A 27,371-nucleotide genomic window follows, 5' to 3' on the forward strand; every position below is an offset into this window, starting at 1 on the left:
CGCCTGTGGGGTTGGCATGGACACCTGGCGCGGGGCTCCGGTGCCCCGAATGCCACCCCGAGCGTCGGCACGAGGCTGGGGACGTGTGCCGTGCTCCGGGACGGGGCTCCGGTGCCCCAAATGCCACCCCGAGCGTCGGCACGAGGCTGGGGACGTGCTCCGGGACGGGGCTCCGGTGCCCCGAATGCCACCCCGAGTGTCGGCACGAGGCTGGGGACATGCGCCGTGCTCCGGGACGGGGCTCCGGTGCCCCGAATGCCACCCCGAGCGTCGGCACGAGGCTGGGGACGTGTGCCGTGCTCCGGGACGGGGCTCTGGTGCCCCGAATGCCACCCCGAGCGTCGGCACGAGGCTGGGGACATGCGCTGTGCTCTGGGACGGGGCTCCGGTGCCCCGAATGCCACCCTAGGTGCTTGGGGACAAACCTGCACTCCGGAGATGCTGCTCCGGGCACCGAATGCCACCGTGGCTGCTGGCACCAGCCTCGGACGTGCACCCGCTCGGAGGGGGACCGGTGCTGGGTAGGAGGTGACAACGGCACCCCGGAGCCGCCAGCGAGGGACCTCGCTCCGGAGGGGACATTGAGGACAGATGCGCTGTCAGGGGACGCAGTCCCCCCCCCCCAACCCGCTACCGTCCCCCCAAATCTGCCTTTGAACTCCGGATCGGACCGCGCTGGGGGAGGGTGGATGGGGGGGGAGGGACACGGCTCGGTGGCACTCGTGTCCCCCTTCTCCCCCCCCCCCCGCGCGGCTGTGTCCCGTCCGCCGGGCGCCCGGGAGGCTGCGGGGGTGGCGGGGGGTGTACCCGGTGTACATAGAGCCCCCGCGTGTACATACGTGTATAGGACGGGGCGGGGGGGGGCCCGTCGCACTGCTGGTTTTGTAAATACATCCCCGTGCGGGACCCTGGGACCGGGTGACGAGTGTGCCGAGACTCGCGCGCGTGCTCGGGCGTGCGAGGGCCTGTGCGAGCGTGTGCACGCGGGCCCGGGGCTCCGTGCAGCGCCTGCTGGTGCCCTCTCCCCCACCTCACCCGGGGGTCTGCATGGATGCTGTGCTGGGTGTGTGCAGGCGTGCAAGGATCTGTGCGTGCCTGTGTGTGCACGCTGGCCCGCTGCGTGTTTGTGCGAGGATGCCCTTGCACGGGCACGGCCGCCCGCGTGGAAGCGGCGCTGGGTGCGTGCCCACCTGCGTGTGCGTGTGTGTATGTGCACACGTAGGGGATGCATGTGCACAAGCGTGTCAGAGCAAGCAGAAGCGTGTTGAAGCATGGGCAAGCATGTTGGAGTGTGTGCAATCATGTTCGGACGTGCGCAAGCATGTTGAAGCATGTCACCATGCACAAGCGTGTTGGAGAGTGTGCAATCGTGTTCAAGCGTGCCCAAGCATGTCAAAGCATCCACAACCATGTTGAAGCATGCACAAGCATTTCAAAGCATGCATAAGCATGTTGGAGCATGCACAAGCATGTTGAGACGTGCAGAAGTATGTTGGAGCATGCACAAACATGTCAAAGCATGCACAAGCATGTCAAAGTGTGTGCAAGTATGTTGGAACATGTACAAGCATGTCAGAGCATGCACAAGGATGTCAAAGCGTGCGCAAGCATGTCAGAGCATGCACAAGCACATTGAAGTGTGCGCAAGCGTGTTGGAGCATGCACAAGGATGTCGAAGCGTGCGCGAGAATGTCGACGCGTCCTGAAGCGCGTTGAAGAGTGCGCAAGCATGTCAGAGCAAGCATGTCGAAGCACGCGCAAGCATGTTGAAGCGTGCACAAGCACAGTGGACCACGCACAAGCATGTCGGAGCATGCACAAGTGTGTCGGAGCGTGCGCAAGCGTGTCGGAGCGTGCGCAAGCGTGTCGGAGCGCGCCGCCCGCGCCCTGCGCTGCGGTTTCGAGGCGCCGAGGAGCAGGAAGCGGCTTTGCAGGCGGGAGCCGCCTTCCTGCCGCCGCGCCGCGGGGCACAACGGGGCCTCGAGGCTACGTCAGGGCCCGCGGGTGCCGCGGCACTTCCTCTCCCTGGGGCCGCTTCCGCTCGGCAGCCGCCTGGCAGGGCCCGCGGGGCGCCGGGGCTCGCGGGGCGCCCGCCCGCCGCCCCCATGTCGCTGGCTCTCAAAGCCCGGCAGAAGGTGAGGCGCAAAGGCGGCGGCACCGGCGGCGGCGCCAAGGAGCGGGTTTTCGGCTGCGACCTCCTCGAGCATCTCCAGCGCTCGGGCCAGGACGGTAAGCGGGTGCCGGGCGCCGGCTCGGGCGCCGCTCGGCCTCGCCGGCGCTCGGGGCGGTGGCGGCGGCCGCGGTGACGGTGGAGGGGACGCGGTGGGCACCATCCGGCCCACGCCGGGCGGGCCGGAAGCGAGCCGGGTGCCCGGTGCCACCCCGGAGGCGAGCCGCCGCGGGTGACTCACGTTGCAACGCCGGCGCTTGAGCAAGGTGCCGCATCCGTCCATCCGTCTGTCCCCACCCCGGGCAGGGACGTCCCGGCCTCCACCCTTCCCCGGGGACCACGCATCTCCGGGGTGGCCTCCAGCAGCACCGGGTGGCCGGTCCCAGTGTCGGTGTCTTCTCCGTCCCGGCGCCCCAGGAGCAGGCTGGTGCCGGGACCCAGAAGAAGACGGACGTTGCGGAGGAGCCCGGCTCCTCCTGCGACTCTCAGCCAGGAGCAAGCGCGGGTGCTTGCGGGCGCCGGTGGGAATCAGGGTGGGAGCAAGGAAGGGTTTGGGTGAGGGTGGGAGATGCTGGGATGTCCCCTCGCCCCCCCGCCCAGGACATGCCTGTCGCCGCAGTGCCCCAGGTGCTGCGGAGCTGCACCGAGTTCGTGGAGCAGCATGGGGTGGTGGACGGCATCTATCGCCTCTCGGGCGTCTCCTCCAACATCCAGCGGCTGCGGTGAGCGGAGGGCAGGGCAGGGATGGGACAGGGTGGGGATGGATGGAGGCAAGGCAGAGATGGAGACAGGACCAGAGGGGATGGCAATGGAGACAGGGAGGAGGCAGAGGTGGGAATAGGCGAGGGGAGGGAGATGCAGATCAAGGGCGTGGAGGTGGGAAAGGTGATGGGAGGGAGATGCAGATGGGGAGGGACCGGGTGGGGCGGAGACAACAAGGAGATGGAGATGGAGATGGAGATGGGATGGCCGCAGGACAGGACAGGAGGGACACTGGAGGGTGATGGAAAGGGACCAATGGGAGGAAGACTGGAGGGAGTCAAGGGTGGGATGGAGATGGGACCAGGTGGGAGGAGGCAGAGATGGGCCAAGAAGAGAGGAAGATGGGAGGGAGAGGAAAATGATGGAAGCAGGTGAGAAGGAGATGGGACAGAGATGGAAGGCAGATGGAGAGGGGATGTGGGTGGGAGGGAGACAGGAGGGAGACAGGGACAAGAGGGAGACGGGCCCAAAAGGGCTGGAGATGGGAGCAAGAGGCGAACAGGACGGAGAAGGGAATGGGATGGGGTGAGGATGGAGACAGGGACACGATGGAGATGGGACAAGGTGGGAGGGAGATGGGGATGGGAGGAGACAGAGACACGGGATGAGATGGGGATGGGATGAGACACGAGGGAGGCAGGAGGGAGATGGGGCGAGGTGGGAGGGAAACAGGGACAGGACGGAGACTTTTTGTGCAGTCTCTCCCCTTCAGCCCCAACGTCCCTTCATCCCTCCACGTTCCTCTCAAGGTTTCCCATCTCGGTGGGAGCCCCTGGTGCCCCCAGTGTCCCTTAGAACCTCAGGGACCTCATATCATCTGTGTCCCTCCCTGTACTGCCAGTATCCCCAGCATCCCCAGTGTCTCTGTGTCCTCTGCATCCTCAAGGTCCCCCAGTGTCCCCAGCATCCCAGTACCCCTGTGTCCCCATCTCCAGTGCCCTTGTATCCTGTATTCCCAGCATCCTCAGTGTCCCCAAATCCCCAGCTTCCCCAATATCCCCAGTGTCCCCACAACCATCAGTGTCCTCAGCATCCCCCTGTCCCCAGCATCCTGGTCACACTGCAAAAGGACCTGTCTGATGAACCCACCTCGTGTGCAGGCCATCAGGGCCACATCAGGCCCCCAGGATCATGTTGGGCCACCTTGTGGGGGTCCCCATGTGTTCCCCAGCCCCCGCTGGCAGGGAGAGATGTGCCTAGACACCCTCCCTACGGCTCGGCTCTCCATGGGCTCGAGGACATCCCAGGGACATGTCCCAGGCACAGCACAACTCGCCATCCATGAGAAAACCCTTGCGACACCAAGGTGGAGCAGGACTTGGGGCTTGCCGGGGACACGAGACAGCCCAGCAGGACCACGCCATGGCCTGGCATGACGGGCATCTTCATCCCACCCCGCAGCCCTGAGCTGGCCTGGGGTGTCCCCCATGGGACGCGAGGACCTGGCAAACCCCGTGCCTCCCTTGCAGGCAAGAGTTTGACAGCGACCGCTGCCCGGACCTGCACAAGGATGTCTACCTGCAGGACATCCACTGCGTCAGCTCCCTCTGCAAGGCCTATTTCCGCGAGCTCCCCAACCCGCTGCTCACCTACCAGCTCTACGACAAGTTTGCCGTGAGTCCCACTGGCGCCACGTCGAGCCCCGCTGTGGTTCAGACCCCTCCGTCCTCCCGCTTCTCCAGGGTGGGAAGTCGGAGCTTGGGTGGCCCTGGGAGGTGGCATCCATCGTCCCATACCTGTCCCCGGCAGGACGCTGTGGCCATCCAGATGGAAGAGGCTCGCCTGGTGAAGATCAAGGAGGTGTTGAAGGAGCTGCCAGCGCCGCATTACAGGTAGGGGCAGAGCTCTGTGGGGCAGAATGGCCCCAGCCATACGGGACAGCCCCACACGTGCCTCTCCTGGTGTCCCCACTGCTCCCTCACACTCCTCCCTGCCCCGGTGCCTGCAGGACCCTGGAGTTTCTCATGAGGCACCTTCTGCACATGGCGTCCTACAGCAGCCAGACCAACATGCACGCGAGGAACCTGGCCATAGTCTGGGCCCCCAATCTGCTCCGGTGAGCGCCGCGGCCTGAGGACCCCCCGGGCGCTGTGCGGGGTGGGCAGAGGGTGGCCCAGGGACGTCGGCACCCTGGACAGATGCGGGATGCTAAGTCACCCCGTCCTGCTGCACCAGGTCGAAGGACATCGAGGCCACAGGGTTCAACGGCACGGCGGCGTTCATGGAGGTGCGCGTCCAGTCCATCGTGGTGGAGTTCATCCTCACCCACGTGGAACAGCTCTTCGGGGACGCCCCTCTCTCCGGTACGGCCCTGGTGGGCAATGAACTGGGGAGGGGGGTCGGCCCTGCCCGGCGTCGGGTGCCCGCACGGGCGGTTCAGTGCCAGCGGGCCTGGCACTGACCCCATGGGCACACCGGGCTCCTCCTCGCACCACGGAGTGTGCGAGCATCTCCTTGGAGACATCCTAACCCCACGTGCGTGCGCGCGCGTGTGTGTGTGTGGCACCCAGGCAGCGAGCCAAAGGCCCTGCGGAGGTCCCTGCTGCCCGGCGCGGGGCTGCCGGTGCCCCTGCCCGACGGCCAGCCGGTGCCCTACCACGTGCCCGCCGTGCTGAACCAGGGCGACGGGCCACCGCAGATCCGGCCCTACCACACCATCATCGAGATCGGCGACCACAAGTACGTGACGCCTCCGCTGCCCCTCCGGTGTCACCCAGCGCGGCCCGCGCGCGGCCCCTCTGTGAACGCCCCCCGTCCCGGTGGGATCTGCCCCGGGGAGCCCGTGGCCACGGGACCCGCCGGGCACGGTGTGCTCACGCTGCCACGCGCACACGTGCGCTGGCGTGCGTGACCCCACACGGGCAACGCAGCGCGCGTGTGCTCTCCAACCTGCCTGCGCGCGCGTGTGTGCTTGTGTGCACACGTGCTTGTGCACGCACGTGGTCATGCCTGTAACCCTAAGCATGCATTGTACATATTTGCACACGCACGCATGCTGCACGCGCGTGCCTGTAATCGTACTCTCGTGCGCTCACAAACATGCTCACTTGCGTTCATGCAAGCCACCGTATACACACACTCACACATTTATACGTGTGCACATGCTCCTACGCTCAATCCTACACACCCACACATTTGCACACTCGCACCCACACAACCCTCCCCGGGACCAAAGCGTCCCAGACAGCGCTGCGTGCCCCGGGAGCCCCACTCTGGCCCATGCACACGCGTGCACACGCGTGCTGCCGAGCCGGGCGCCCGGACGTGGCCAGCCGGAGCCCTCACGTCCTTGCTCCCTGCAGAAGGAAGGGCTCCCTCAAGGCAAAGAAGTGGAAGTCGATCTTCAACCTGGGCCGTTCAAGCCATGAGTCCAAGCGGAAGCTGGTGAAGCCGGAGGAGAAAGGTGGGGAGCTCCTGACCCCTGGAGAAGGGCAGGGGGTCCCATCACTCATGGCTACTTGGAGGGCAGCCTGGGTTGGTGCCCACATGTCCATCTGGTGGCCCTGCATGGCCAAATCCCACCACGTTTCCAGCTCACAGAGCCCCTGGGGCCCTCCACTATGCTCTGGAGGCTGGGGACACACGTATGATGACTGCGGGACCCCCGCTAGCCCACCAACTTATCCCTATTCCCCTTTTGCTCTCTTTTCCCAGAAGATAAATTCGGTAAAATAAGCTTGAGGCCAGCCAAGAGCATGGACTCACTCAGCTCCATGCCTTTCGCCAGCGATGGTAAGTGGGATGTGGTGCACAGCCCTCCCTGGGGACCCACTTTTTCCCTCCTGCAGAGACCCCTGCCTGTATAAAGCCACCTTAATCTGCATTCCTGAAGCCCTTTCGTGTGGTCATGGCCACATCAAGTGGCCTAAGGGTAACAAAGGCCTCCCATGGGGACCAGAGCAAAATGGGCACAACCTACAGAGCATTGCCCCAGTCCTCCAGGTCCATAGCATCTCCTGACTGCAATCAGACCCCAGGTGCAGGAAGGTCCAGGAGTATTGGGTGTCTCTTGGCCCTAAGTTTTGTTCCCGTTTGGTTCAGATGTCTCTCAGCTGAGCAAGAAGAGGTCGATAAAGCAGCCACCACAGCGCCGGGAGAGCTTCGACACGTGCTCCTCACCCTCGCAGGAGAAGAGTTTCCTGGAGCTGGACGAGAGCCTGGAGGAGAAATTCAAGGCGAAGGAGGAGCCGCAGAGCCTGGAGTCAGAGGGCGAGAGCAGTACCAAGTCGGAGCCCACCACCCCCAAACCAGGCCGGGCATCGCTGGTGGGAGCGGCTGCTTCGGGCCGCTCACCCAAGGCCGCCTGCAACCGGGCCGAGAAGTGTGCGGGGGTCCACATCTCGGGCCCTTTCTCCGTCACCGTCCCCTTCCACATCACTTCCAACCTGTCCCGCCTCACTCGGGGGCTGGAGTGCCCAGCGCTGGGCCAGTTCAGGGAACCCGCTGCCAGCCCTCCAGCATCCACCTGTGCCACTGTCAGGGAACCCGAGGCACCCAAGCCGCAGGAAAATCCCACGGGTGAGGCATGGCCACATGGGGTCTGCTCCGAGCAGGAACCTCGGCACGTGAGAACACCCAATGGGCTGCTGCGCTCAACCCTTCCCTCTTCTCTGTCTGCAGTGGAGGCGAAGGCAGATGGCCCTGAGGATGCGGAGGAAACCCGGCTCTCCTTGGAGCTGCGGGATTCCTTTGCCTTCTTGGACAACCAGGACTCATGGCTGGACTACGCTGGTGAGGGTGAGCCGGCGGCACGGTCCCTGCTTGGAGACACTGGCCTCGAGGACGAGGAGAGCTTCCCAGCCATAGAGGATGGCATGGAAAGCGGGTTCATGAACGTAAGCTGAAATCTCTGTTCTAGTACTTCATGGCTGGGCTGGCTAGAGCACCGTGTCACCTCTGCTGTTCCCATGCCTGGGATAGAGAAGGGCGGTGGTCGGGTGGTGACAGAGGAGGCAGGATGCTGACAGAGACAGCAAAGTGGTGATGGAGAGGACAAGGTGATGACAGAGAGGGCAGGATGCTGCCAGACAGAGCAGAGGTGGCAACAGGGAGGGCAGGATGGTGGTGGTGGAGAAGGCAGGATGATCATGGAGAGGGCAAGTGGCAGTGGAGAGAACAGGATGGTGACATAGAGGATGGGATGGTGATGGAGAGGACAGAGGTGGTGATGGGGAGTGCAGAGTTGGCAGTGGAGGACAAGATGGTGATGGAGAAGGCGAGATGGTGGTGATGGAGAGGTCAGAGATGACGACGGACATGGCAGGATGGTAGTGATGAAGAGGGCAGAATAGGGAGCCACAGATCCCATCCAGTGGGATCCAGTGTGGTGCTGGATCTCAGGTCCAGGCTGAGGTTGGAGCTCAGGGCAGGCTTTGCGCCCCAGTGGAGGCTGGTGGTCTGCCCACGTGGCCATCACCCTCCTGTCTGTCCCCATGCCCAGCCAGGGGAGTCTCCTGTGGAGCAGCCTGCCAGCTACTTGTCCATCGAGGAGTGCATGGATGAGGAGATGTTCTTCATGGCTCCCAGTGGCTCTGACGCTGAGGACTCCTCCAAGGACACCGACTCCGAGGACATGTTCCTCAGCGCCCACGATGACCTCAGCCCACTGGCCACAGAGCTGGAGCTGCATGCAGAGCCGGCAGGCCAAGAGATGGCTGTGGAGCTGCCTGCGCCTGCCGAACCAGGGACCACCGGCACTGCTGGGTTGCAGGACGCCTTCCCAACACCAGACGTGGCAGGGCTGCGTCCCACGGATGAGGACGCTGGAGGTGACGGGGAGCATCCGGGAGGTCTGCACGGGGAGACAGCAGAGTGGGGCGCAGGCGAATCCCCGGAGGAGGAGGGACAGGGAGGAGGCAGCGAGCTTAAGGCTCCGGATGGCAACGCTGTCCCGAGCAGAACTGACTCGAGCGCTGAACGCGGCCCTGGAGACGAAGCTGGACAAGCCTTGGGCTGCGCAGAGGCAGGGCCGCTTCCCGATGCGCCAGACGGGGAAGTCGAAGAGGACAGGGCTGGCTGCAGTCCGCCCGCGGCAGAGGAGCTGGAGACGGGCAAAGCTCAAGCCTGGCCATCGCAGAGGTCCCCTCCAGCCACCTGGCTGGAGACGTTTCCGCTCGGCTCCGCGGCGCGCGCGGAGGGCACCGTCGCGGAGAGCATCGCCGACGCTTCCCCGCTCTCCGCCTCGGCTCCGGAGCTGCGGGAAGCTCTCCCGGAGGTCCCGACGCGAGGCCGCCCGGAGCCCGCCCCGCGCCCGGAGCCCGCGGCCGTGCTGCGCCGCGACGGCAGCGCCGCCGTCCGCCTGGCCTCCCGCACCGTCAGGGTGCAGCAAGCCAAGTCCGTGCCCGTGGTGCCACCCAAGCCTCAGTTCGCCAAGATCCCGCCGGCGCTGAAGCCCAAGACGCCGCCGGCCGCCGGCGCCGCCCGGGCCGGGAGCGAGGTGGACGGCGAAGGCGCAGGGGCGGCCGTGCTCCGGCAGCCGCCCGGCCCCGTGGCGCCCGGCAGCCCCGACCTGCCGTGCTGGGGGGCGACGCCGGAGAAGCGCCGCAGCGGCTCGGGGTGCCCGGAGGGGAGCGGACGGGCCGCGAGGCGAGCGGCGTGGCGCAACAGCGGCAGCGTGTCCTTCGACGCCGCCGTGGCCCTGGCCGCCGAGAGGCACGCGGCGCGGACGCCCGTGAGGAGGATGCAGACCTACGGAGGCGAGGAGGCGCCGGAGCCGCCCAGCACCTCCAAGCCTCTTCCTTTCCACAGAGCCCCCGCGAAACCGCCCGGCCAGCGGCTGCTGCAATCGCTCAGCTGCGCCGAGGGGCCCGACCCGCCCGGCGAGGCTCCCGCCTCAGCCGCCCGCCAGCCGGAGGCGAAGGACGGACTGAGCCCGCCGCAGGCGGGAGCGGAGGAAGTCGGGGCGGCTCGGCGGGGAGCGCGGGCCAGCGGGACGCCCAGCGAGGGCTGAGGCGCCCGGCGCGGCGCAGCGCTACTCGGATGCCGGGCCCGGGCCGCTGTTTTCCTCCTGCGCCCTCCTTTCCCTCCGGACACGACCGCGCGGCACGGCGAAGCCGCGGCCGCCACGAGGCTGAGAGACTTGGGGTGCTGTGCGGTCAAATAAAAACTAGGGTCCAGTTCCTCGTGCGTGTGTGTGGTTTCCCCCCTGCTTGATCCGGGGTCCCCGGAGGAAGGGGGCAGCGGCCCCGGGGCACGGCCGAGTCCCCGGCCCCACAGCGGTGAGGAGCTTTGCGGGCAGGATGGGGTGATGGCCGGGGGGGGGGGGGCTTGCCCTTCTCAAAGATGGCGTCGCCCCCAGCAAAGATGGCGCCGGGCGGAAGTGCGGCGCTTCGCCGTCTAAGATGGCGCCCGGCAGGGGCTGCACGCACTAAGATGGCGTCGGTGACGCGCGGGAGGGGAGGGGAGGGAGGGGCAGGGAGGCCGTGCCCGGTGCCAAGATGGCGGCGGCCCTGCCCAAGACGGTGGCGGGGGGCGGGAGCGGCGGTGGGGACAGGGCGGGGCGGCGGCGCGCTTCCGCCCGGCCCCGCCATGGCGGCGGCGGCGGCGCGCTGCGCATGTGCAGAGCTCCATGGCGAGACAAGGGGGCGAGCGCGCACAGGGCGGCCTGGCAGAGCGAGGTAACGGGCCGGGCCGCGGCCTCCGGGGCGCCGCGGGCGCGGGCCGGGGGGGTCCCGCTCCCTCCCCACACGCCCCCCTGCTCCCTCCCCGCCCCGGGGTGCGGGGCCCTCCTGCCTCCCCCGCTGCCCCCCGGGTGTGTGTGGGGGGGAGGTTGCGCCCGCTCCGTCTCCCCGCTGCCTCCCCCCGGCTTCGGCCCCCCCACAGTGGGGCAGCCCCTTCCCACAGTGGGGCAGCCCCCATGCCCCCCCCCCCAGTAGAGCACCCCCCCCTCAGTGGGGTAGCCCCCCCCATTCCCTCACCCCCTCGCAGTGACGTAGGGCCCCTCTGCCCCCCACCAATGGGGCACGGCCTCCCCCCATTTTGGGGTAAGCCCCCCCCCCCAGACTCCCCTCCATGGGGTAGCGCCCCCCCATTTTTCTCCCCTTCTCCCTCCGTGGGGTACAGCCCCCCCCAATTTGGGGTGCAGCCCCCTGTTGCCCTCCTGTTGTGGCCTTCCCCCGCCCCACGGCTGCCCCATTGCCCTTCCAGCCCTGTTGCCCCCCCTGGATGATCGCACCCCATATCATCCCCCTGGCCCAGCCCCCCCTTTCTTACTGCCCCACTGCTCTGCCACCCCCCCCCCCCACCGTGGTCCCCTCACCCCTACCTGGGGTGTAGCAGCCATTTTGCTCCCCCTGCAGTTTGTCACCCTATTTTTTTACTACCCTGTTGCCCCCACCTGGGGGTTAGGGCACCCCATTTTGCCCTCCTCAAGCCTGTCACCCTGCTTTTTTTTTTTTTTTCCCTTCCCCACACCAAACCCTGTACCCTCTCTGGGGGGGGGGGGGGAGGTATTTCCTCCCTCCGGGGGGGGGCCTCTCTCACCCCAGGGTGGCAGCAGCAGGGCTGTGTTTCGGGGTGGGGGCACGCGCCCTGTCCCTGGGGTGCCACCGGCATCCCTGCCTGCCCTGGCACCCCGCAGGGCCATGCCCCCCCCAACCCCATGATAAACCCCCCCATGTTTGCCCCCCCCCCCCAGGGGCGCTCGGCCTTCACCTTGGCTGTTTATTTCTCTTTCTTTTTTTGATGTTGTTGTTATTTTTTTCCGCTGTGACGGCTCGCTGGCCGCGCTGGCACTGCCGCGGCAGTGACAGGGAGGGGTGTTTTACCGTGGGGCAAAACCCCACATATTTTGGGGGACGGGGGCGGACGGGGGGCACTCAAGCGGCTTTAGATTTGGGAAGGGTCTTTCGGCTCCGAGCTGCTGGGTGGGGACGGGCGCCGCCGGATTGATCTGGGATTAACCGATGCCGTTTCTGTATGGACAGGCCTGGAAATCGTAGCCTCGGCTTAAAGGCAGAGAGGCGGTCGGACGCGCTTCGGAAGCGGCCGCAGCTCGGCCCCGACGCGGGGCAGGTCCTTGAGCCGCTCGGAAACGGGCTCTGCAGGTTTCTTTTTTTGTTGTTTTTGTTTTTTTTTTTTTTTTTTTTTGCTCTCTCGCCCTTGGGTTCACCCGCCGCTTTCGAAGGCCCGTCGGGCTCGAATCGAAGCGTCTCGGACAGTGCGAAAACAAAAGAGGGTTTCCTGGAAGGGCCCGGCCGACGGTGGTTGTGGGAGGGGACGGACCCGCGCCAGGAGCCGGTGCCAGCGGCCGGCTCTGCCGGAGACGTTCGGAGGAGGAAGAGGGCCGCCGCCGCGGAGCCGAGCCCGGGCGATGGCGGTGGAGGGAGGAGCGGGGAAGGGGGGGGGGGGGACACGGACGGACGAGTGACGCCAGCTGGGTGACAAAGAAACAGATGGGAGAAGAGCCGGTGGCGGCGCCGGCACTGCTGCGCGGGCGGGAGAGCTGGCGATGGAGAAGGGAGAGGCGAGCACGTCCTTCCCGGTGATTTTTTTAATTTAATTTTATTTTTTTTTGCACGGAGACGGGGCCGGGAAGCGGCCTGGCGTTCCTCTCTCCCGCTGAGCTGGGCAAACCCCGTGTTTTCCTGCCTTAACTGGTTGCTAAAATACAGGAGGGGAAGCCCGATCCCGCCGGGGCTGCTCCGACGTGGATGCTCAGGTTGATTCAGGCAAGGAGAGGCCTAATTAGAGTTAATAAACTCCCTGGCTTCTCGGGGGGTAAAAATGCAGCAATTTTTTATACTTATGAGGCTCATAAATGCAGAGCCCCCCCCTCCATCTTTGCAGCTGTTTTTTTAAATCCCGCAGATATCCTCAGCCTTGGCCAAGGGAGGTTTTTTGTTTTTTTTTTTTTTTCCTTCTTGACTGGGGCAGATTTCGGTTGTAGACGTGTCGAGTCACTGCTGTCAAAACCGAATTATTTGCTCAGTTCAGCTCGGTCTCTAATAAAAAGATAAAATGAAATCCCCTCTGGAGATTAGAAAGCTGGTGTCCACTAGCAAGCTGCTGGCTGGCTGGTTGCAAAGCTCTGGTGGGAAGAGTTATTTACTCGAAGGAAAACAACCTTTTCCCCCTGCGGTGCTTGAAATCGAAGCGCGGAAGCAGGGAGGATGCGAAAGTGAAACGAGCTCCGGAGGAGGAAGAGGGACAGAGGGGGAAGAGGGCCGGGCTGCCGGCGACTCCTGCATCCCCCCCAGATCGCCCTGAAACGGTGCCTGCGCGTGCCCTGGCTTTGCAGGGACAGCTCACGCTCCCGTTTTGTGGAGCAAAGCGACGCTTGAGAGCGCCCGAGTTGTTGCTGGGGGTCTCGGTGGAGTCGCCCACCGGTGTCGCGTGTTTAATCCTCGCGATGGCGGCGGAAACGGGCCGGGAGCCTCTGCGGAGCTGCGGGTTGGCGCCGCGTGTGGGCATCCTCGCGGCCCCCCGAGGGGATTTGCCTCTGTTTTTAAATCCTCCGCGCTGCCAGTGGGCATCGCCTGGGGACCTGGCTCGCCGTGAGCCCTGTCCTCTCTCTAACGTGCCATCAGGTCCGGGACTGCTGCCGTCTCGGGGCTCTGTCCCAGTTTTCTGCAGGTCCCAGCAGCGTTCCCATGGGGAATGCGCAGGGTTCGGCACGGATCCGGTGACAGCCAGGACCTGCCGCCGCCTGCGCGTTGGTGCAGAGGGAGCCGGTTTGTTGCTCTCCCGATTTGTCGGAGAGATGCCAGCCTGCGAATGCCTCCTAACAGGGCTGGAGCGGGTCTCGGCTCGCTCCGGAGAGCAGCAGGAAACGGGTCGCTTGGTCGATCCCCTGCCCCTGTTACCGGAGAGGAGGAGGAGGAGGTCCTGGAGGCAGGCTCCAAGAGCTGGAGGCTGCGCGCGATGTTGCTGTGTAGTTTCTAGGGACGTCTCTTATCCCCGCAGTCGTGTCACAGCCGGAGAAATGGGTCACCGCTACGCGCTGGCTTTGATACCGCTTCCACCTCCGAACGGCAGCCGCAGTCGCGCTGGATCGTTCGCTCCCAGCTCCGTGGGCAATTTAAAAAGGAAAGTCGTAGGGATTTACCGCGCTGGTGTCTTTGCTCGCGACTGGAGGTGAGGGCAGGACAGGGCAAAGGCTCTGGCTTGGCGCAGAGCTCGGCCGTTGCCTCGCTGGGCTGCGGCTCGCTGGAGCAGCCTCTTCCCCGAGAGCAAAGTCTCGCGGCGGGGCCGTCGCCGCTGCCAGCTGGCTCCACGGACGCGTGGTTGTCGCCCTCGCCTAGCCGGGCTTTAACCCCGGGGGCCGCGGCCGGGCCCGCGGGGGCTGCGGAGCGCCGCAGGACCAGCCCCGGCGGCATCAGCCGGGGGCAGAAAGGTGGAGCCACCTGGTTAAGAGGGATCCGGAAAGATGGAGCTCGCCTTTTTCTCCAGTGTCCTCTTCCTTGGCGTTTTGCTTGCCCCAGCTTCGCTTTCGGGCTGAGCTCTCCCCGGCCACGAGCTGTTTCATCGCCTCTTGCCCTTCACCCGGCTTGGTGCCGGGAACTGGCCGACGTTGGTGAGCGGCAGCGCAGCCGGCCGGTGGCTCCATCTCTTCCCTTGCCGGCGGCGTGTTAGTGGCTCCGTCGGTGAGCGCCGTTGGGCGACGCGGGAGCAAGAAGCCGAAAACAAGCCAGAGAGACGCACGGCAGCGCGGGGATGCGAAGAGAGCGCGCGGGGGAGGCGGGTCGAGCCTTGACGCGGGGCGAATGCGGACGGGCAGCGCAAAGCTGCTCCGGTTTGCCCCCGCGTCCCGGAGAGGGGATGGTTCCCGCGTGCGTTCCCGATGGGCTTTGCCCGCTTCGGCGCAGCGTGACCTTCTTAGGCGGAAGCTCTTCGCGTTACGAAACCGTTCCCTTCGCGGCGGCGGTCGCGTTAACCTGGAATCGGCGAGGCGCGGCAGCGATCTGGGGCTTCCGGGCGGCCGCGTGATCCCGGTGTCGGCCCCGCGTTCGGTGCCAGCGGGTCCCGCTGGGCGACGGGAGTTGCGTAAAGCGGCGATGGGTGACGGCCGGGGAGGAGGAGCGCCAGGGCAGGCAGCTTGGCAAACCTCTCCCGCCGCGGCTTTCGGCTGCCGTCGGGGACGAGGGCGGGTGGGTGGAGGTGCCGCGGAGAACCGGCGTGCTTGGATCGGTGGGGAGAGATGCCGCTGCATCCCCCCTCTCCGAGGGGGAAGATCGGTGATCCTTGGCCTTTAGTATGCTCAAAATAATATATATATGTTATTTATAAAATACACGTAAAAGCAGAGACGGGAGACGGGGAGTCTGGAACAGGGCCGCAGCCGAGAGCGGCTTCAGAGGGGCTCTTGGGGCCTTGATGCGTGGGGCAGGCGAGCTGGTGGCGGCGGGGACCGTTGGTGGCTTGGAGCTGTTCGCCGAGCCTAGGTGTGTTCGGTCTAGATAGGACAGGCGGGTCCGTGCTGTTGGAGGAAGCGTTTCCCGGGGTATCCCGGAGGCAAACCATCCACGGAGGGCCGGGCTGGATGTGGGGAAGCTGGGGCGGCGAGGGGGATTTGCAGCTCGTGGTGGGGTCGTGCCGTGGGACGGTCGCTGCTGGTCCTGCTCGCCTCCGTGTCCCTGCCTGTCCCACCAGGCCCGGCTGAGGGACGTGGCGAGGTGGGACGGAGGTGATGGGGCCGTTCCTCGTCCTCTGCTCCAGGAGGAAGGCTGAAACCAAGGCCTGAAGGGGAGCCCCACCGGGGGAAGCGGGCAGAGCCCAGCCAAACTCCTCGAGGGGAAAGCCTGGGGAGGCAGTGCCGTCAGCCGTGAGGCAGTCGCCTCTGAGACGCTGCTTTTTTTTTTTTTTCTTCCTCCTCAGGGCTCTGAAAACCGCTCTCTGAAGCGAGAAACTCGGGAGGAAAATCGGAGACCTGCTCTTCTGATGCCTGACGGAGCAAAGAGATGAAGGGGTGAGTACCCGGGCAGTGGCCGGCTGCCGCGGTGCTGACAAAGATGCCTTTATCCAGCGCGTTACTTGGGCACCGGGGCTGAATAGATGGGAACAACAGCTATGTGACTGCGTCCCGACCCGTCAAAGGCCCTCTTCAGCAGAGACACTTGCACAGGCCAAATCCGAATTTTCCATGGATAACATAAGCTGTGGTTAAGGGTTAACGTTGAAGCCGATCCAGCTAATGACCGAGCTGGTGGTGCTTTTTGGAAGCTGATATTGAAGCTTCCTACACCCCAAACCTCTGAGCGATTCCACGTGAGAGGGTGTGAAGGGCTGCTGGTCCCCCGGCCGGTCTCGGTCTCGCGCGTTCGCTCCTCACCATGGCTTCGTTTGCGTTTGCAGACAGCAGAAAGCAGCCGAGACGGAAGAGGGCACGGTGCAGATCCAGGAAGGTGAGAGGGGACCTCCATCCCCAGCGCTGGCGCGGCAGGCGAGCCGGCCCCGCGGGAGCGAGGCGCGCTGTGGTAGAGCTTTTGGGCGCTTAGGGCTGTCTGGGAGATTGCAGAGCAGTGGGGAGGATGTTCAGGCCAGTGAATCCGGTTCCTGCTGTGTCTGCGGCGGCCGGGATGGGAGTCTCATCTCTGCCCAGTGCTTGGAAGGGGAGATGGATCCCCAGATCCCCGCGGGAGGCGATGGAGCGGCTCGAGGCAGCTCCCTGCCGCGCCAGCTCCGACGCGGAGCGTAACCCCCAGCGTCGGGTGCCTTGCAGAAGGAGGCACGTGCCGGGATAACGTGGGACCCGCTTTCACCACTGAAATCCCATCCTTCCCCCGCCTTGCCCTGCTGGGAGAGAGGAGCTGCCTCCAAGCTCATCTCCGTGACGAAGGGAGAGCGCCAGGCCCCGTGAGCGCCCGTTCCCTTTCCCCGTTATGGGCCTCCCCACCTTCTTTCCTTAAGGTGCAGTGGCCACAGGCGAGGATCCCACCAGCGTCGCCATTGCCAGCATCCAGTCTGCAGCTACTTTCCCCGACCCCAACATCAAGTATGTCTTTCGCACAGAGAACGGCGGGACGCAGGTACGGACCCGAGCTGCGGAGGCACACGAGCTCCGCTCCGGCCCCTGGCTGGGTTGGGCGTGGGGTGTCTTCGGGGCCCAGAAACACCCTGTGGATGTGGGAAGGAAGGGGACGGGAGAAACAGCAGCTTACCCTACAGATTGGTTTCCCCCATGTACGACCTGGTGGGGGAACCCATGAGCACGAGGGTTGAGTCCGCTGCTGAAGGAAACAAGCTGAGGTTTATTTTTTGCGTTGGTGCTGGAGGTGGAGCAGGATTTGTTCCCTCTGGGCAGTCCAGTGCGTCGGTGTTACAGCTGGAAGGATCTGCAGGGGGTGTGAGGAGCGTGAAGGAAGCAGGAGGGATTGGGGTGCAGAGCAGGGGACTGTGCTCTTGGCCTGATCCTGCGCTGTGCTGAGCACCCCCAAGGCCTCCAGGCAGGGTTGAGCCTCCGCAGGAGGGGAGGGGCGGGATCGTGTCCTTGTCCCCCGTCCCTGTAGTTACGGCTCTTTCCCCCAGGTGATGTACAGGGTGATCCAAGTGGCCGACGGGCAGCTGGATGGGCAGACAGAGGGCACCAGTGCCATCAGCGGGTACCCGGCGGCACAGTCCATGACACAGGTAGGCGCTGAGAGCCACCTCGTCACCGGCCTTGGCCAACAGCTCCCTCGGGAGCCTGCTGCGAGCTCTCGGGGTGGGCAGGGAAAGCGGCGGGCGGTAAAGGGGCAGGACGGGGCCTTCCCCTCCGCTTGCCCGCTGCTCCCGGCGGCTCCCAGCCGTCCCGCCGTGGGACGCGGCACGGCAGCGCCTTCTTCCCTCTGCGGGGCGGCCTGGCAGCACCGCGTGGGGATCCCCCCGCCCCCAATGCGTCCCGTGTCTCCTCCAGGCCGTCATCCAGGGCGCCTTCACCAGCGAGGATGCGGTGGAGACGGAGGCCACGGCCACGGAGACTCACTACACCTACTTCCCCACCACGGCCGTGGCTGACACCAGCACGTCTGCCGGGGCGGGGACCACGGCCACCGCCGTCGTCACCACGCAGAACTCGGAGGCCCTCCTGGGGCAGCCCACACCCACGGGTATGGCTGGGGCGCCTCGGGGTGACGGGGACAGCAGCGAGCCGCCTTTCCTGCGGGCCGTGAGGCTTTTGGGGCTCCCTGTGAACCAAGCTGACCATTGCTGGGAGGAGATGGGTGTGGGGTGGGGGGAACATCATGTCTCTGTCCCCTTGGGAGCCACCCCGGGAGGTTCTGGTCCCCATCCCCAGGTTGTCCCTGATGGGATTAGTCGACTTGTGGCCTGTTCCCTGCGTGACCCCTTTTTTGGCTGCGCAGGGCAATTCTTTGTGATGATGTCGCCCCAAGAAGTCCTGCAGGGTGGAGCGCAGAGATCCATCGCTCCCCGCACCCATCCCTACTCCCCGTGAGTATCTGCCCCTCTCCTCTTCCCTCCCCGTTCCGCCGCTGGGCGCTCCGCCCTGAGGGTGGTCTCCAGGAGAAGGGCCGAGGGACAAAGCCGCGGAGGCTCGCGCGGGAGAAGGAGGGGAAACGTTTTGATGACGCCGTGCTGGGATTGAGGCCTGGAGCCTTTTCCCTTGGCGCTCCCCGGAACAGATTGGGTCGCACTGATCCTGCCTGCGGGCAGAGCCAGCGCTCAGCTGGGTGCTGCCAGGCTGTGCCGCAGGGCTGGCAGCTGGAATTACCCCTCCTCTGCGGTGTCCCTGATGTGGCACCCTCCGCTTTGCCTGCGGTGGCGGTGGGGGAGAGTTTGAGATGCCGAAAAAGCCCTCACTTGCGTCCCTGGGACCAAACCTCCCGCTTGGCTTTTCCTCCTAGGAAATCAGAGGCGCCGCGGACAACCCGGGATGAGAAACGCCGAGCGCAGCACAACGAAGGTACTGACGGGAAGGGCCCCGGGGAAGGAAGAGAGATGTCTTCTTTGGGCAGTAGCTCTCTCTGAGGGAAACTTGGCCTGCAGAAATGTCAGGGAGCGGAGGTTTCCCTGGGTTAACTCTTTATCTATTCCCACCTAGATGGAAAAACTCTAAGGACATATCACAAAGCTCTTATCAGTTAAGGGTAAAACCTCTTATGGGAGAGCTGTAATTATCAGAAGCAGGGAAGCCAGAGCTAAGAAGATTAAACTTGAAAGAAACTCAAACCTTGGAAAGCCTGAGAACCGCACAGGTAAGGCACCCAGACAGGCCTTGGCTTTGCCCTTGGTGCGAGCAAGCCCGCCGACCCTCGCCGACACGACCGAGGGGCGCGGCAGCCCTGGGCGGCGTTCGCCGGGGCTCGAGGGCTCTGCTTTGAGCCCCTCGCACGTATCCGCGCCTGCCGTCAGCGTGTTGGTGTCTTCTGGCACGAGCGGTCAGGTGGAGCCCGTGGTCCGGAGGGGTGATCGCTTGGCCAAACCCCTACAGAGTAGCTCTTGGAAGTGTCCTGCGGTGTGGTTGAGCTCAGGCTGGCCTTGGAGAAGAGGTTCAGTTACGGAAACGAAAGGCGGGTGGAAATTTGAGAAGGAATCCAAACAGGAGGTGTTCTGCCAATTCCTGTTTTTTTTGACTTCAAAAATAACTTCTCAAAAACACCTGAAAGCCAAGGGGGGACAGGCTGAGAAGTGCATCCTGCCTAGGCTGAAGCAACAGCCCTCACCTTTGCCAAAATTCAGAGGTGGCTTGACCAAAAAATCAGTATATTTTTTTTTCCTCATCCCTGCGCCTTGGTCCAGCCATTAAATTGCCCTTGTCCTTCACTATTAGCTCCCCTCAGCTTCTCCAGAGGCTGCTGGGCCAAGCTGGGGCTGCAGCAGGAAGGGCAGGTTGGTCCCCGTCCGTCAGATCCGGACCCTGCCGTCATCCCACGACGAGCTGGTTTGCCTCAGCCTGGCCGAGCGAGCGTTAATCCTGCTCGGCGGTCCGAGGGCTTGAGACCAGGGGTTAGGTGGAGGTGGATTCGGGTCCCCGCGCGGAGGCGGCTACAAGGACAAAGCTAAGGCCGTTTGGGTGCTTGATCTTTGCTTTCCCAGACTTTCGAAAGGTTGGGTTCCTGGGCCCTTAACGCCAATCGCTGCCCTCCTCGAGGCCCCCCAACTTCAGCGCAGCCAGGAGGGCGTTGGGATGGCGCTGCCCATCCTTGGGCCGGGTGGGGGGAGAGGCCCCGCCGAGGTTTGCACTGCGGGCCAGCTCCCTCTGGGGACCCAGCTAAGAGGGAGACGCTTTGCCCCCAAGGCGGGGGGGGGGGTCTCCGGGCTGGGACGGTGCTGACGGCCCTGGTGCCCTCTGTCTCGCTCGCAGTGGAGCGCCGGCGCAGGGACAAGATTAACAACTGGATCGTGCAGCTCTCCAAGATCATCCCAGACTGCTCTATGGAGAACACCAAGTCGGGGCAGGTAAGAGACCCCGTCAGAGCCGGACACGGCACCGCGGAGGGGTTGCAACCGCTTCTCCTGGTGCCCTGTGTGAGAGACAGGCAGTGAAACAGGGCCAGTAGCCCAGCTCTGTGGCCTCTCCGTGCAAGTGGGACGTGCCCGGGTTTTGGGGCGGTGAGGAACCCGCGTCCCCATGAGCGCTCAACGGGCACCTAGTGCTACCGGGCTGCTCGCTGGTGCTGGGTGCCCTCCTTTGGTGACGCAAGGTTTCGTTGGGTGGCGCTTGCGGAGCCAGCAAGAACGGAGCTGGTTCTGGGGGGACGGGGGACAGGAACCGGGTGGCCAGCGGGTCCTCTCGTCCCTTCTCATGTCCCGTCCCTCTGGCCCAGAGCAAAGGCGGGATCCTCTCCAAAGCCTGCGACTACATCCAGGAGCTGCGACAGAGCAACCACCGCCTCTCCGAGGAGCTGCAGGGCCTCGATCAGCTCCAGATGGACAACGAGGTCTTGCGGCAGCAGGTGAGCCGAGCGCTGGGGAGGTCTCGCTCCCGACGCGCGTCCTGCGGGCCGTGAGGGTGCCTTAGGCCGGGTGCCCGGCCGGCCGCGGGGGTGCCACACCTGGTCTCACGCCTGTCCCTTTCCCAGGTGGAGGATCTGAAGAACAAGAACCTGATCCTGCGGGCACAGCTCCGCCAGCACGGTGTGGAGATCGTCATCAAGAACGACAGCCACTGACGGGGGCCAGGGAGGGCGACTGGCGCCGCGCGGGGCTGGGGACTCTGGAGGGGCCGGCGGCCAAGGACGGCGCCACCGTGCCCGCGGCCGCCCGGCAGCGAGACTGGCAGCGCCCCGCGCCACCCCCCGACCCCGTCCCCGTCCCCGAATCGAGCCACCGGCGCCCGTTAGCGAGTACCTCCTCGGTGTGACATAAGGACCCTCCCGTTTTTTGGTTTGTCCCCGTCCCCTCCCCGCCTTGCCCGTGTTGTCCCCGCCGGCGCCCGGCGTCACCGCTCCCCGTCTCACGCCTTCCTCCCGCCCCCAGCCCGCGCTTCGTGCACGCGCGCTCGGCCCCGGGCGCCGGCCCCGGCTCCCGCTGCCCCTCTGGCACTGCCTTCCCTTTCCTCCTCCTCCTCCTCCTCCTCCTCTTCCTCCTCCGTCTTGCTCCCCGGCCCAGCCAGCGCCACAGGGTTGGGGGGGGGACACGGCGGGTGCCCCAGCGGCTCTGGCAGCGGCCAGATGGGCTCTGCCCCCTGCGGCACCCGCTCAGGGTGCTGGGGGCGGCCAGAGCACCCCATTCTCCCCTGCCAGCTGCGGCTGGCCCGGCCCTGCCGGCACAGACTTGTTTTTTTTTTTTTTCTTTTTTTTTTTTTTAACTCTCTGAATTTAAAAAAAGCAAAAATAAATAAAAAAAATAGTGATTTGTTTTTGCAGGTGCCACGGTTTATTCCCCTTGCCCATGCCCCAGGGGCAAAGCTTGGCACCTACACGGGCACGAGCTTCCTTGCGCCCAAGGGGCCGTGGGGCTTTTCTGCCCTTTGGGTGTCACCGGTGTCACCGTCACCTGGCAGTGGCGGGGGTGGGGGGGGAGCTACACCTGCACCCCGGGGCGCCCGCGGCGGCCCGTGGCCCAGTGCCCCTCCTTGCTGCCGCCCGAGGAGCCTTCCGCTGGGTGCCCGCTGCCGACGGAGGTGGCCAAGAGCCAGCGGGGCCCGGGCGGGCGCGGGGCCGGGGCTCCCTCGCCCGTGGGGCGCCTGGAGCCCGCCGGGCGCGCGGGGCAGAAGCTGTCGATCCTGGGGAGACGCCGGAGGTGGTCGGGGCCGGGCTCCCCCAAGGGAGGCGGGAGGAAGGTTTTTTCCTCACCTGATCTCGTTGTAGGACCCTTCCTCCTCCTCCTCCTCCTCCTCCTCCTCCTGCTCCGGCCGCTTGCTCCGGTGCTGGAGCCGGAGCGCCAGGGCGAAGAGCGCCAGGAGCACCAGTGCCATGACGAGCAGCAGCGAGATGCCCACAGCCAAGTCCGGCGCGGCGCGGGCAGCTGCCAGGCATCGGCACGGGGGGTCAGCGGTGCCCTGGCAGGGTGAGCGCAACCCCCCCCCCCCCACCACCCAAAACGCCGTCCCCGGGTGCTGAGGTGGGGGACAGGTCAGGACTCACCGGTGCCCACGCGGAGCTCCAGGGTGCACGAGGCGGCGCCCAAGGCGCTGGCGGCGGTGCAGCGGTACAACCCCGCGCTGGCGGCCGTCACGTTGGGCAGCGTCAGCAGCGCCCGGAGCTCCCCTGCTCCCAGACGCCGCGGGGATGGGCAGCGTCAGCGAGGCGCCCGCGGGCGTCCCTCCCTCACCGCTCCGGGGATCCCCCCCCCCCACCCCATCCCCAAAACGTACCTTCGTAGGTGGGCGACAAGGGCCGCTCGGCCGGGGGCACCCGGTGCCAGGTGAAGGTGGGGGGCGGCACGGCCTCGCGCACGGCGCAGCCCAGGCGCACGCGGGCGCCCGGCTCGGCGCTGCCCTCGCGCCAGCACTCGGGCTCCGAGGGCGGCACTGCGGGGACGCGTGGGCGCTTCCGTCTCCGAGCGGGCTCCCGCGGGTGCCCCCCCCGCCCATCCTCGCCCGACCCGCGTCCTACCCAGCACCGTGAGCCGGATGAGGCCGACGGCGGGCGCCTGCCGGTCGGGCGGGTTGGTGACGCTGCACTGGTAGAGGCCGGTGTCGGAGGCGCGGGCGCCCTCGAGGACGATGGCGGCGCTGCGCGTGGGCGCCGAGGCGAAGGCCACCCGCCCGGCGTAGGGCGAGGGGCTCTCGTGCACCTCGCCCCGCTCGTACGCCAGGATCTGCAGGGCGCAGCGGGGCCAGGCACCCAGGGACCCCCCCCCCGGCATCCCCTGCCCTCCCCAGCCCTGCTGCACCCACGGGGGCACCCAGGGACCCCCCCAGCATCCCCTGCCCTCCCCAGCCCTGCTGCACCCATGGGGGCACCCAGGGCCCCCCCCCAGCACCCCCTGCTCCCCCCAGCCCCACAGCACCCAAGCGGCACCCAGGGACCCCCCCCCAGCACCCCCTGGTCCCCCCAGCCCCACAGCACCCTGGGGGCACCCAGGGACCCCCCCCAGCACCCCCTGCCCCCTCACCAAGTCTTGCAGCACTTAGAGGCCTCTGGGGCATTGGGGTGGGGCACTCAAGGACCCCCCCAGCCCTTTCAGCACCCCAGGGGGGCACCCAGGGACCCCCCAGCACCTCTCCCCCCCTAAACCTTGCAGCACCCCAGGGGGGCACCCAGGGACCCCTCAGCACCTCTTTACCCCCCTGACCTTGCAGCACTCGGGGGGGGGGGCACCCAGGGACACCCCAGCACCTCCTCCCCCCCCCAACCTTGCAGCACCCCAGATGGGGCACCCAGGGACCCTCTAGCACCTCCTGCCCTCCCCAGCCCTGCAGCACCCGGGGGGGCTCTGGGGCAGGGGCTAGCCCCACGGGGGGTGGGCAGGGCGGTGCTGGGTGCTGCCCCCCTTCTCCCCTCACCCCCCGGCACCCACCTGCTGGGGGTGGGCGTTGGGGGTGGCGGCGGTGGCCGTCCAGACGATGTTGAGGCGCTGGGGCCCGGCGGTGGTGTGGAAGGAGCAGGGCAGGGTGACGCTGTCCCCCCGCAGCACCCGCAGGCTGCCGGCGCCCACCGACACCCGCACGGCGCCCGCGCCTGGGCAGCGGCGTCAGCACAGCACCCGCTCCCCACGTCCCCCCTGCCCCCTGTGTCCCCCATCCCCACCGTGTCTCCATCCCCCTGTCCCTCATCCCCCTCCCTATGTCCCACAGCCCTGCCATGTCCCCGTCCCCATGGCCCCATCCCCGTGTCCCCCATCCCCACCGTGTCCCCGTCCCCATGGCCCCATCCCCATGTCCCACAGCCCTGCCATGGCCCCATCCCCATGGCCCCATCCCCGTGTCCCCCATCCCCACCGTGTCTCCATCCCCCTGTCCCTCGTCCCCCTCCCCATGTCCCACAGCCCTGCCATGTCCCCGTCCCCATGTCCCCATCCCCATGTCCCACAGCCCTGCCATGTCCGACAGCCCTGCCGTGTCCCCATCCCCATGTCCCCATTCCCTTGTCCCCCATCCCCACTGTGTCTCCATCCCCGTCCCTCATCCCCCTCCCCATGTCCCACAGCCCTGCCATGTCCCCATCCTCATGTCCCCATCCCCGTGTCCCCCATCCCCACCACGGCCCCCCGTCCCCATCCCTACTGTCCCCCATCCTTGCTGTGTTCCCTTATCCCTGCGTCCCCCATCCCCACTGTGTCCCCATTCCTCTGTCCCCATCCCCCTGTCCCCCATCCCCACCGTGTCCCCATCCCCATGTCCCCCATCTCCATGTCTCCCAGCCCCACTGTGTCCCTGTCCCCACATCCCCATCCCCGTGTCCCTATCCCCACTATGTCCCCGTCCCTGCATCCCCAAGTCCCACTGTGTCCCATCCCCACCTTGTCTCCATCCCCATGGCCCCGTCCCCATGGCCCCATCCCCATGTCCCCCAACCCTACCGTGTCTCCATCCTCCTGTCCCTCGTCCCCATCCCCATGTCCCACAGCCCTGCCATGTCCCCGTCCCTGTGTCCCCATCCCCATGTCCCACAGCCCTGCCATGTCCCCATCCCCATGGCCCCATCCCCATGGCTCCCAACCCCACGGTGTCTCCATCCTCCTGTCCCTCGTCCCCATCCCCATGTCCGACAGCCCTGCCGTGTCCCCGTCCCCATGTCCCCATTCCCTTGTCCCCCATCCCCACCGTGTCTCCATCCCCGTCCCTCGTCCCACAGCCCTGTTGTGTCCCTGTCCCCATGGCCCCATTCCCGTGTCCCCCATCCCCACCGTGTCTCCATCCCCCGTCCCTTGTCCCCATCCCCATGTCCCACAGCCCTGCCACGTCCCCATCCTCATGTTCCCATCCCCATGTCCCCCATCCCCACCATGTCCCCATCCCTGTGTCCCCCTCTCCATGTCCCCCATCCCCTGGGGGACCCGGGGGGGGGGGGACCTGGTGTCCTGGGGGTCCCAGCCGGGCCATGGAGGGAACAAAAGGCCCCTTGTGCCCCAGCTCGTTCCCACGGCTGCTAACGAAGCGCCGGGAGGGGGGGGGAGGGGCTGACAGCTCCTCACCCTTAATTGTCGCTAATTGGGGCTGGTTCGGGGCTGAAGTTGGGGGTCTTCGCCCGAGCCGGGGGTCCCACGTGCCCCGGCCGGGCCAGGGGGACCCTGGCGCCCCCCGATCCCCCTTTCTCCCTGCCCCAACTCCAGCTGGGGAAACCGAGGCAGGGAGCAGGGTGCTGGCGGGAGGGCCCAGGCGTCCGGGCGGGGCAACCCCCCCCCACCCTGTGCTGCCCCCCCACTCCCCAGAAGTGTCCCCAGGGCAAGGGGGGGGGAGCAGGGAGGCATCCATGTCCCCCCCCCCCAAACCACAGCCAGCCCCATGCCTCCCCCGCAGCCCGGGGTCCCCCTTATGCCGTGTCCCCCCCCCCCCGGCGGGGACGCAGACCCCCATATTGGGGGGACGGGAGGAGCGGGGGTGTCCGAGGCTGCAGACCCCCCCTCCCAGCCCCCCCCAAAACCGAGGGGACGCGGGTACCTGCGAGGACGCGGACGAGCAGGAGGAGGCCGAGGCCGCGGGGCGCCGCCATGGCCGGCCGTGTTTGGGGGGGGGGGGCCGCGCTGGGGGGGACGGGGACATCCCCGACCCCTCCCCTCGGCCTGCCCTTCCCCCCACGCCCCCCACCCCCGGCTGAGCCCCCCCCATCCCCCACCCTGAGCTAGGTTAGGGTGTGGGGAAGGGCCCCCAGCCCCCAAATTGGGGTGAAGGGGGCCCCTCCGTGCCCAGATTCGGGGTGACCCCTTAGAGGTGTGTGGGGGGGTGGGCCCTGACCCCCAACTGGGGGGGTGAAGGGACCCCCCCACCCCCAGGGTAACACCCAGGGAGGGGGTTGCACCCCTGGAGCGGCGGGTTGCACCTTTTGGGGGTGTCGCACACTTTGAGGGTGGTGTTGCACACCCAGGGGAGGGGCTTGCACACTCTGGAGGGGGGCGTTGCACACCCAGGGGAGGGGCTTGCGCACTTTTGGGGGGGGTGGTGCTGCCACGTGACGTCATCATTGCGTGACATCACCGTGGCGCAACCGCCCCCCCCCCGGCACCAGGGGGCGCCGCGGGGCCGGCGGAGATGGCGGCCCCGGGAGCCCCCGTCCGTCGCCATAGCAACGATGCAGGTGCCCCGCCTGCGGGCGGGGGCGGGGTGGGGCTCCGCGAGGCGTGTATCCATTGGCCAGAAGTTAGAGCGCTCTTTCTGATTGGCCAACGCCTCCCGCCCCCTCCCTCGACACCTGTCGCTCGCGGGCCTCAGCCAATGGTCGCGGAGCCGCGGGTCAAACGAGCCATTCATTCAGGGGTGTCGGGGCGGAGCCGCGGGGGGAGCGGTGCACGAGGGTAAGGCGGGGTCCCCGCCTTGACGAGACGGGCGGCGCAGCCAATGGAGCCCGGCACTGGGCGGGGCTCCTCCTTCACCTGGCTAACGGGGGGGGGAGGAGGGGGCGTTCCGGGTTGGCCCGTCTCCAAAGGGGGCGGGGCGAGCGGCGGCACCGCCCTATCGGCGGGCGGGGGCGGGGCTCACCTGGGCGGGGCGGGGCCGCGGCCGCACCTGCGGGCGGGGCGTGCGGGGCGCTGAGTGCGGGCGGCGGCGGCGCGGCGGGAGCGGCCATGGCGGCGGCGGCGGCGGCGCGGGGCGGCGCGGGGCCCGGCCCGCTGCCGGGGCGGCGGCGGCAGCTGCTGCTGCTGCTGCTGCTCTGCGCGACCGCCGGTGAGTGCGGGCCCGCCGAGGGGGCGTGTTCCGGCCCGGGGCGTCTCCGCTCCCGGGAAGGGGGGCGGCGGGTCGGTCCGGGGGGCCACCGAGGGTCAGTCCCAGTCCCGGTCCCGAGGTGCGGCGCGGGCTCCCCGGGTTGGTCCCTGGGTCCCTCGGGGTGGGGGGGTGGGGCCCCGGCCCCGGCCCCGGCCCCGGCCCCGGCCCCGGCCCCGGCCCCTCGGGTCCCTCGAGTTGGTCCCGGTGCCGGTGACCCGCGGGGCCTCCCCGGATCGGTCCCTCGGTCCCCTGGGG

At 66.9% G+C, this 27,371-nt stretch overlaps 2 protein-coding genes across 4 annotated transcripts; both read left to right on the forward strand.

The window, feature by feature from the left end:
- The first annotated feature begins 2,184 nt into the window (after positions 1 to 2,184).
- On the forward strand, positions 2,185 to 10,024 carry ARHGAP30 (Rho GTPase activating protein 30). The gene is made up of 13 exons (XM_062597629.1): positions 2,185 to 2,229; positions 2,790 to 2,892; positions 4,402 to 4,546; positions 4,682 to 4,764; positions 4,881 to 4,988; positions 5,108 to 5,235; positions 5,443 to 5,611; positions 6,235 to 6,335; positions 6,587 to 6,664; positions 6,953 to 7,450; positions 7,553 to 7,767; positions 8,373 to 9,368; positions 9,468 to 10,024. Exons 4-13 carry the CDS (start codon positions 4,700 to 4,702, stop codon positions 9,879 to 9,881), a joined length of 2,772 nt encoding a protein of 923 aa, XP_062453613.1. The 5' UTR covers positions 2,185 to 2,229; positions 2,790 to 2,892; positions 4,402 to 4,546; positions 4,682 to 4,699; the 3' UTR covers positions 9,882 to 10,024.
- A 428-nt stretch (positions 10,025 to 10,452) lies between these two features.
- USF1 (upstream transcription factor 1) lies at positions 10,453 to 21,662 on the forward strand. 3 transcript variants are annotated; one of them, XM_062597955.1, is made up of 12 exons: positions 10,453 to 10,548; positions 11,857 to 11,976; positions 15,746 to 15,836; positions 16,223 to 16,272; positions 16,778 to 16,896; positions 17,396 to 17,497; positions 17,763 to 17,955; positions 18,211 to 18,298; positions 18,712 to 18,770; positions 20,172 to 20,266; positions 20,635 to 20,763; positions 20,890 to 21,662. In XM_062597955.1, the coding sequence occupies exons 3-12, from the start codon at positions 15,829 to 15,831 to the stop codon at positions 20,977 to 20,979; spliced, it is 933 nt and encodes a 310-aa protein (XP_062453939.1). In that variant the 5' UTR covers positions 10,453 to 10,548; positions 11,857 to 11,976; positions 15,746 to 15,828; the 3' UTR covers positions 20,980 to 21,662. The 3 variants fall into 3 exon arrangements, with proteins under 3 accessions (XP_062453939.1, XP_062453937.1, XP_062453940.1); XM_062597953.1 differs by lacking the exon at positions 11,857 to 11,976; XM_062597956.1 differs by lacking the exon at positions 11,857 to 11,976 and having other exon boundaries at positions 16,784 to 16,896.
- Positions 21,663 to 27,371: the final 5,709 nt, after the last annotated feature.

This window comes from Rhea pennata, chromosome 31 (assembly GCF_028389875.1).
Source record: "Rhea pennata isolate bPtePen1 chromosome 31, bPtePen1.pri, whole genome shotgun sequence".
NCBI classification, from domain to species: Eukaryota; Metazoa; Chordata; class Aves; order Rheiformes; family Rheidae; genus Rhea; species Rhea pennata.

Coding starts and splice junctions, on each gene's coding strand:
- ARHGAP30 (XM_062597629.1), top strand. CDS start 4,700: ATGGAAGAGGCTCGCCTGGTGAAGATCAAGGAGGTGTTGAAGGAGCTG. Junction 4,765..4,880: donor CTGCCAGCGCCGCATTACAG/GTAGGGGCAGAG, acceptor CGGTGCCTGCAG/GACCCTGGAGTTTCTCATGA. Junction 6,665..6,952: donor CATGCCTTTCGCCAGCGATG/GTAAGTGGGATG, acceptor CTTGGCCCTAAG/TTTTGTTCCCGTTTGGTTCA.
- USF1 (XM_062597955.1), top strand. Junction 18,299..18,711: donor CGCACCCATCCCTACTCCCC/GTGAGTATCTGC, acceptor TTTTCCTCCTAG/GAAATCAGAGGCGCCGCGGA. Junction 18,771..20,171: donor CCGAGCGCAGCACAACGAAG/GTACTGACGGGA, acceptor TCTCGCTCGCAG/TGGAGCGCCGGCGCAGGGAC.